The sequence below is a fragment of the Pavona decussata genome, unplaced genomic scaffold (assembly GCF_977016875.1).
Source record: "Pavona decussata unplaced genomic scaffold, jaPavDecu1.1 SCAFFOLD_139, whole genome shotgun sequence".
Taxonomy (NCBI): Eukaryota; Metazoa; Cnidaria; class Anthozoa; order Scleractinia; family Agariciidae; genus Pavona; species Pavona decussata.
Window position 1 is genome coordinate 343,196 of NW_028145552.1, and position 9,305 is coordinate 352,500.

Consider the following 9,305-nt stretch of genomic DNA (forward strand, 5'->3'; position numbering starts at 1 on the left):
AGAGTACTCAAATGCTCTTCAACGCCAATATTAATCTGTTTTTTGGTGATTGTATCGTGCCAACATTTTACAGTGTAAATACAAATAACAAATGGCAATAAACACCAGAAGGCATTGTGTCTTTGCGGACTTCCGTGAGTGGAGATAGTGGACCTGAATTTATTTGCATAAAAATGATTGTAAAGATTCAAGTAATTTCAATTTGCAATTTTCTCGACGGCTTATAACAAAGTGAAAATTACAACCTTTGTTACACGGCTAATCAATTTTTTTTGTGGGGGTCTACAATGTATGCCCCAATATAATACTTGTAACTACTGCATTGGAGTTTAATTTGGTGATTTGAAAATGAGTCAATTTTCTGTACATGAGCTTTTCTTGAGTGAATTACCCCCTCCCTACCCCCGACTCTGAAGCAGGATTAATAAGCGGAAGAACAAACTGCCCATGAAATAATTTATTCACAACGGGCTTTTAGTACAAAAGTGATATTAGTTGCAAACAAGCGATCTAATCTTACTAAGTGAATGCCAAAAGTAGGCCGGCAGCCGTATTGACTAGTCGCGAGTGACAGGAAACACGCATTAGATTTCTTTAAGGCTAAAAAATGGCGAACGGCAACAGCTCTTCGCATGTTGACCATTTCGACGATCTTGCGAGGAAGCTGGAAACACGATCAACTGCTGTCGTTGTTTTAGAAGCTGGGTTCTTCCTGATTATCGACTTCGCGACATTATTTGGAAATTTCCTTCTCTGCGCAGTTTTATTGCGAAGCTTTTCGCTTCGGAGCATCACCAATATATTGATATTTGCTCTTTCGATCACCGATATTCTCATGGGAGCTGTGTGCATGCCTCTTTCGAGTGCTGCACTGATCCAAGGCAGGTGGCCTTACGGAGATATTGCCTGCAAACTTCAATGTTTCTCGATCTATTTCTTAGCTTTTGTGTCGCTCCAAACCATCGTTATTACATCTCTTCACAGATTTTACCGAGTTGTAAAGCCCACGAGGTACCGACGCATTTTTACGGTGAAGAAGACGGTTGCAACGTTGATTGTCGTGTGGATTTCTACGGCTCTTATTCTAGCCATACCACTGCTCACTGGGACTCTTGACGCAGCATTCAATCCGGCCAAAGCCGCTTGTGTGATATTCAAAAAGGGCTCGGCAATGGAACATAAGAGTTATCCAGCTATTTTGAGAGGGCTCTTGCTGTTGTTATTCGCCATCATTCCTACAGTTGTCATGTGTATTTGCTATTTCAAAATATTCAGGGAAGTTGGGGAACATCTGAAGCGTGTCGCGCCGAATTTAGCGCAAAGCGGCAGCCGCCGTAAATCTCGAGCACATTCGCGCGAGATGCGAACAACAGTAACTCTTTTTGCCGTGGTTGTTATGTTCGTTTTGAGTTGGTTGCCTGTTTTTGTGATTGAAATTATTCAGGCGTTTGCCATTGATTGGTGGGAAATTCCTCGTGAGGTTCAACTTCTCTGGACGTTTTTTGGAAGTTTTAGCAGTGCTGCCAATCCTCTGGTGTATGGCTTAGCAAATTCATCTTATCGCCAAGAATATAAACGACTATTAACATTTAAATGGAAGAAACCAAAATCAAATGGCATGGGTAACAACGAAGAAAGCAGATCGGTATCGGTTGTGTCGGTGACATTCAATCCTCCATCTTGAATGACTGCAGGGAGGATTTACTGCTTTGACTGCAAGAGTGAAGGATATTTGACATAACCTCGATTCACTCGACTAAGGGGAATGTAAAATCTGCGTTAGTTGCAATCCAGACAATGCATCCATCTTGAATGCAAACGAGGATTCGAAAGTGCTTATGTGCGATCATATCTTTTATAGATACTAACTACGAAAAAAACGACAAGAATGATTCCTTTACGTAGCGATCACAACTTTAAATCTTGCATTTTGCCGGAATCGAAAAGTGACATTTTTTTTCCAAATGTAAATCCAAATATTCTTCAAGTTCGTAATCGTCTGTTGATAGCTTATAACCACCTGTGCAGAACTTTTATAAAATATTCATGTGCTTGCAACCCCAACATCTATTATAATCATATCACTTAAATAAAGATAATGTTGAAATAGACAAAAATGCAGTGCTAATGACCAAAGAGGATGTTATGCTTGTTCGGAGGCAGAAAATATATACGAAAAAAAATGAAATACTTCCAAATGAGATGCAAATGCCATGTAAATACGTCTCGAGGTATTTTTCTCCTTCAAATTAAAAACTATTAAATAATATTTATTTGCTGAATGGAACAAGTAATATGCTAATAACTTGCAGCCACAATTTCACGATAAGAAGAAGAAGAAGCGTTTATCCGTAAAACTATCGCTCTAAAAAGCGAATTGCGATATCACTACAAAGAATATTAAAAATAATTTAAAACGGTTCCAGGGTTTATTTATGGAGCTGGGCCTTGCGTAATAGTTCTCTGGCATTCTCCAACAAGTTTCACTGAAGCCTTTCGTTTAGACTCGGGATGACACCTAGATATCAGGGGGGTGATAAGAACCGAGACTTGTTACTTCCTAGTAATTCCTAAACCCACCAAAACATTTCTTTCTTCCCATATTTCGTGATAGCAGTCCAACATTGAAATCGAAAGAACGGCTCACGAGACGGACATTAATAACATCCCGTAAGGGGGGCAGAAATTTCTTCACGTGACAGCTTGTCAATATAAAGGCGATTTTTCTATCCCGACGCGGAATAAAAAAACTAGTGAAAAATAATTGGAACGGCCTTTCGTCGTATGTGACGATGGTGGGGCTCAACGTCCTCCGTTTGTTCTCCACTAAACTGATTTTGTTCAGCTTTTCCAAAGTTCTAAAACTCGCCTGGTGTTTGATATCTTTATACGCTTCTAAAAAGAAAGCTGGATGCGTAAAGGGAAAAGAAGAAACATTTAAACTACAGTGCAAGCCACCATACAGTTTGGACTACGGTGTGATGTGGGGCATACGGGGAAAGGGGAGGGGGAGTTTAATATCATTCTCAGAGGCTATCCATTGGATTCTGTAAATTAATGTTCTATTTAGGAAGCGTGGTTTTATTTTTCAAAGAAAAAGTAAACAGACAAACAAACAAAAAGCAGAACCAAACAAGAAACGGGTTTAATCATTATCCTGCACTTTTGAGTTGCGTGTTTTATTAAATTTATAAACAAAAGATCATATCTTATGTCCTTTTATTTTTGCGTCGCCAGCGTCGGAAAAATACATACGTTTTCGGAAAAATCTTGAGCCGTTAAGTCAATTTCTGAAAACCGCGGAAGTTAACACTATTCGCTGAAAGAAGTCTGAATTACTTCCGTTTATTCCTTTCTTACTGTTGCCTTCTATACTCTATAGCAAATTTGGATCCCTCGTTTGTGTAAAAACACTGGAATATTATTTATTAAATCAAAATTTATTGTTTTCTGCTATTTTTACCGTGTTGAGTAAATCAACTAATTTAGGGGGTCACGAGGTATGTGGCAATATATGCATAGCACTCCGGACTGAAACGTCCCTTTGTGTTCCAAGGTTTTCTCTGCTAGAAGCCTACCTGAGGCGGTCAGCTCGCTGGTTACCAGGGTTCACATAGAAGTTTTAAATTTAATAAGCTAGATTAAAAGTGCTTTCAACGATATGTTGTGCTTGTTTTATGTTAGATATCCCTGTGATGATTTTACGCTGCCCCTTGGTACTGTGGGATACTGACAACATTACCGCCATCAGGGGCATGGATAATACTTCTTCTCAGAAGGTTCATGTCGTACTCATTTTTGGCGTTCTCCATCAAAAGAGCTTCTGCTTGGGTATAGAAGATTAGACACATATGAAGTACCCATTAACTTGGACTGACTTGAAATGCTCTCTAATGATCCATATCCTCCGCTACCCCGTTGGATACTTGACTCGAAGTCAAATCCACTGTCATTGTCACCGGCATCATGCCAATCAATGTCATTCAGCTGAGAGGTATCAGTTGGTGGATCTTCGGAGACATGTTTCATGTATTGATAAGAATGGTTTAGCGGGTTGCTTTGTTTAGTATCCTTCACGTAAAATCTACTTTTTGTCGTCGAGGGAAACAATCTGGAAGAGACATTGTCATTGCCACTGGAATGAAGTTTATGACTTATGGCATTTGTTTCTTCATCGCTATCACCCTCACCTCCAATATTAAGTCCACTTCCAGAACTTCTGGAAAAGTTGTCAGGATTAGAACCACTGGTTGAAACATCAGCACTTGACCCACTAATCGTATTAGCTGAGAAAGGTAGGTAGAGTCCATTATCTGTTGAGTCATTTGTTGGATTATCTTTTGAAGGAGACCCTTTTGTTTTATTGTCCTCCTCGAAATGACTGATCGGATTTCCGTTTTCCTCTTCCCCGAGAATGTTCTCAGAAAATAGGCTGCTGGTTGTAATTGAATCATCATTATCATGGAGGCCTCTTGTCGATTCAATTGACGATCCGTCAGCTTCAAATCCACTTTCATTTAAAACTTGAACATTACTTGCTTGATGACCATCGTCACTGAGTGAAGATAACGAGTCAAGACCACTCCCAGATGTAAAGAATTCACGACCGCCAACCAATCCACTTTGGCTAATAAATCGATCTGTACCTATTCTAGAGTAGCGACCCTTGTGCTTGGCATCTTGGCCATTATTTGATAAACGATAACTGTTAGTAACCGACGAATGCTCATTAAAGCTATTTCCAGATTCTGCAGAGACGTCCTTGAATCGAGGCCCACTGCTGCTTATCACTGGATCTCTTTTTGCTTTCTTATTCATTTTCTCTGTTACATATTTCCTGCTAGATGCGTTTCTTAAATTTATGTCTCCTGAAGATGATGCTAGGAAGCCATCATCAGATCCAGTAGATAATTCCTCAGTATCAAATCCACTATTACTACCAACTCCAGATGTAGTTTGATCATTGCCGGTTCGTTCTATCATCGCATCCTCGCCCATGACTGATGGACCGTAAATATCCTTAAGAGATGAGGATGGTGCGAATATGCTTGCAGATCCAGTACCTTTAGATCCACTGCCAATAACAGCATGATTTATCCTGGAGTCATTTCCCAACTTTGAAATCACAACTGAACTAGCATTGCTAAGAGCCTCCACTAAAGCACTGCCTTCAGTAGAAGCACTGCCAAGCTCACTAAATCGAAAGTTGTCAAATGAAGAATCCTCCACCAACTCTGTGGAAGTATTCTTTTGTCTTCTAATAACATTTGATGACAGGTTCTCCTTGGATATAATTTTGTGGGAAGGCTCTAAGGTTGTGTTCTTTGTACTTTGCCGAAGTTTGTCAGTTGGACCCACATCAGTAACAGCATGCTCTATCCTTGCGTCATTGCCCAGCTTTGAAATAACACCCGAGCTAGCGTTGCTGAGAACCTGCTCTGAAGCACTACCTGCGACAGAACCACTACCAAGTTCTCTAAATTGAATATCGTCAAACGAAGAACCCTCCACCAACTCTGTGGAAGCATCCCTTTGCTTTCCATTTATATCTGATGACATGTTCCCCTTGGATATAATATTTTGGAAAGGCTTTGTAGATCCTACGGTTGATACATTCTTTAACGTCACATTGTTTATTCTTTGACGAAGGTTTTCAGTTTCACCTAAATCAGTAACATTAATCAAATTCTTAATCGGTGATGAATTATAAGCGTAATTGTCCAAAACAGTCTCACTACCTTTGGATGGATTCAATTTCTGGGAAAAGTTTTTCTTCGCTAATGCTTTTTCCTGTACTGTCTGTCGTAATTCATTAAAGTCCACGTCGTTAACAATTTTATCACTTTCCTGTCCAGGTAAACTTGGATTGTTTTTCTCATCATTTTTCGTTCTCACTTCATAAATCGCTTCTTCTTTCATACGTGCATTGTTTCTAGAGCTGTGGGACCTTGAAAAGTTCTGTGCTTCAACCGAATAAATCGACTTTTCATTTTCATTCTTTAATCTTGACTTAGTAAGATCATCAACGCCATTTTCACGACTGTTCTGTGTTTTATGCTTACGAAGCAGGAAGTTGTGTTGGCTTTCTGACCAAGGTAAGTAAAACTTCTCCACTGCTTTATTTTTCACTTTTCTTGACTTTCTATGATCATTGCCTTTACTTGCAAGGCTATTATTTGTTTTACGAAGATGAAGCTTTAGCCTTGCTCGGAACTTTCCTCTACGATGCTTAACAATAAGGTGCTTTAATTCCTCCGCCATTGCAATCTCTGTTTCCAATTCTACTTTCCTGATTCCGTTTGGCCTGTACGATAAATCCTGGTGGTTTCCTCTTCCCCACGTATGGGCAAATGTAATGTTTGGCTTGCTCTTTTCTGTTATACCAAGTTTATTGTTAAATCCCGTCACCCAATGTTGTTGTACTGTGGGGTGATAGTTGGTCTTCTGATGACTGGCGTGTGCCTTGACAACATGTTTATCGATTTTCTCGACTCCCTTCCAAGCCGGCGGCTTCTCAGTCTTCAAAGTTTTCTCCTTAGGAATTCTTGGTAATTTCCGATCCTTCTTTCCTTCTTTTTTATTCCTATGTTGGTTCCGCTTTTTATGTTTTCTTTTGTGCTTATGATGTTTATCTTTCATCTCTTCACTGCGACTCTTGTACTTTTTCTTTCCGCCCACCTTTATAACTTTCCTGTGTTTCTTTTTCTTTTCTGCTTTATGACTATCCTTTCTTCCATTACTTTCTAACACCTTTACACTTTTATGTTCCTTGTCTACTGTTACCACTTTCTCATGCGCGTTAACTTCCTCAGCATGATGAACAAGTTTCGCCGGTTTATCCGGCTTATCAGGCTTTGCTTTCGGAGAATGTGATACAGGATGAGGCTTTGACTTCATTTTGTTTACTTTCACTTCTTTCCTGGTTACTTTATTTTGGAACTTTGTCACAGCAGGGCGTGAAGATAAAAGAAGACATTTGCACGATCTAAAGTTACAATCAGATGAGCAGTGGGTCCCTCTGGGGCAACAATGCCAACTATCAGGACATGGAACGGCATCGGGCTCCATACAACAACCGTAACCAGTCAATGATAACAGATTCTCGCAACATGTAGTGCGCGCAGGGCACCGGGTCACCATGTCGGGACAGAATGTAATATCATCGTGTAGGTAAGAACTCGCTAGGCCTGCAAAAGATTACAACATCCATCAAATAGCGCCATCATCATCATCATCATCATCATCATTATCATTAGTATCATCATTGCATCATCAGCAACAAGTACAGCATCATTAACATCATTAACCACCTTGGTACACACCGAAGGGTGGGGGAGGGGGGTCGGTAGGATGAGTATATGGGAAAAAAAATGCAAGTAACGTACTTGAGTCACCTTAGCAAAGGACACTGCTCTGTGTTAAATATGTCTTCCATTTACTATCTATATTATCAAAACTTAAAGACACAACTATTAAAATGAACGCAAGCTAGTTCATCGTACTGCCATTTAATGCTGTTCATAGAAAGATTTGTTCTTTATTTATAAGATACCAATATGTTTCTCTTACCCTCTCTTGCCGACAGCTCCGAAGCTTTGGGTGGAGAAAAATGGCCTAAAAAATATAGAAGATGAACTGCCTTTTATTTAGGAATTTACGAGAAAAGCTACTAAATTAAAAGCGATATACTGTATTTGAACCACACCACAAACCTCGAGGTTTCGCTTTTGACAAAAGTTTTCTTAATGTCGCTGCCACCTTGACTCCAAGAAGTTTTTTCCCTTTGAAGTTAAAATGCTGAGAATTAAAAGAAACAAATGTTTTCAGATATTATAGAGATTTAGAATCGTGTTTGCGGCAAACAGCAGATTCGCTTTTACGTTTTCTTGGGAAAAAAAATGAGCACATAGATGAGAATAAGTAAAGTTCTGAAACAGTTCTGGCCTTTCATGCTAACGCAAGACTGTTCAATTTTCCTATGAAACTGAAAACAACGAGAGGCAAATGAAAGAGAAACTTGGTCGTTTCTACCGTTTGCCGCTTGCCGTAAAAGTAATTCTAACTCTCTCTATTGATGGACTCATACCTCAGTTAACGTTTTCGTCATTGCAGATTCTAAAAAGCTTTTTTTTTATTTGCATTTTCCACCCCCAAGCTACTGAATGATGCATGTAGACATAAAAAGAAGAAGACAAAGAAGAAAAAGACTATGGTAAAAGTAGTTGTATTGCAGTGGGGTGATAATTTACAACACAAACTGACGATTTTTAAAATCTGGTTTTGGTTTTGTTGACCGACAAACATTTAATTCGCGTGATATTTCCCCTTTAAGGACAACTGAGTAGAGAGGTCAGAGCTTACAAATAAGTTATTTGATGAACTTTCTTACCACATCTTTAGGTCTCCTCATGATGCTGCATGTGTTGTAAGGTGGTTCTCCGCACTCATGAATGACTGTAGAATGTAAGTCCACTAAGTCTACCTTCCTCCCATTCTCCATAACCCTACACATGTCGACAAAAAGTTGAAAAAAAAAATTTTCCGCGTTTTATAACTGAGCTACTTTAAACTGGGTACAAGTTGTATTGGAAAACACCAAACTTTGCCCATATTTCTGTGTTACCTCCCATGGCCGTGTCAGACTTTAGTACAAATATGAACCATTTTCACGGGAAAATTATTTTCTCTATTCGTAATTAAACTCAAATGCCAGTGCTATCAAGTAACTTTTCTTTGAGCGGTCACACTGAAAAAGATCAAGAGTGAGGGCAAACAAACACGGCATAATTAACAGTACCACAGGAATGAACTGCTTAACCTTATTTAGACCGGGGACTTTTCGTCTTGTGGGCCATATAACCAGTCCAATAAAGTTATGACAATGGCACATGGATAATATATAGGTAAGTTCAAATGCGTCTCCTTTGAGGTCCGTCATAAGACGTTGCAATTACGTCATTATTTGCCAAATGGAGTTGGATTTCCCCAACAGTTCAGGTAAGCGCCAAAATTGAACAAAGAGTAATCGCGACCATTTGCTTATATAGTTACCTTCTGGCTTCCTTATTGTACTTTACAACTCTCTTGTTTCTTCGTCCAGCCATAGGAACAGGCGTGGTAAGAGCGAACGCCACTTGAGCTCCACTTTGAAGAAGAAGCTCTTTGATTTTCATGAGATTGTCTCTATATTCCCCTAGAGGGACGAATTCCTAAGAGAAAGAAATTTTCTGACAATCAATTGTTCGTCCAGGAAACACCGGAGGCGATTCTATCCCTCAACTTTCTAGATTAGGATACGACCGCAA

At 39.5% G+C, this 9,305-nt stretch overlaps 2 protein-coding genes across 2 annotated transcripts in view; one reads left to right on the top strand and one right to left on the bottom strand.

Moving 5' to 3' along the window:
- Positions 1-537: 537 nt before the first annotated feature.
- LOC146467057 (beta-2 adrenergic receptor-like) lies at positions 538-2,386 on the top strand. The gene has a single exon (XM_085126397.1). The coding sequence runs from the start codon at positions 608-610 to the stop codon at positions 1,682-1,684; it is 1,077 nt and encodes a 358-aa protein (XP_084982523.1). The 5' UTR covers positions 538-607; the 3' UTR covers positions 1,685-2,386.
- Positions 2,387-3,164: 778 nt separating this feature from the next.
- LOC146467058 (uncharacterized) overlaps positions 3,165-9,305 on the bottom strand; it is a 10,523-nt gene continuing 4,382 nt past the window's right edge. Inside the window, exons 5-9 of the mRNA XM_085126400.1 lie at positions 9,052-9,209; positions 8,390-8,504; positions 7,713-7,797; positions 7,570-7,614; positions 3,165-7,187 (exon numbers count right to left, since the gene is read on the bottom strand). Of these exons, the coding sequence (XP_084982526.1) occupies positions 3,793-7,187; positions 7,570-7,614; positions 7,713-7,797; positions 8,390-8,504; positions 9,052-9,209 (3,798 nt within the window). The 3' untranslated portion in view covers positions 3,165-3,792. The remainder of the gene's footprint in view (positions 7,188-7,569; positions 7,615-7,712; positions 7,798-8,389; positions 8,505-9,051; positions 9,210-9,305) is intronic.

Coding starts and splice junctions, on each gene's coding strand:
- LOC146467057 (XM_085126397.1), top strand. CDS start 608: ATGGCGAACGGCAACAGCTCTTCGCATGTTGACCATTTCGACGATCTT.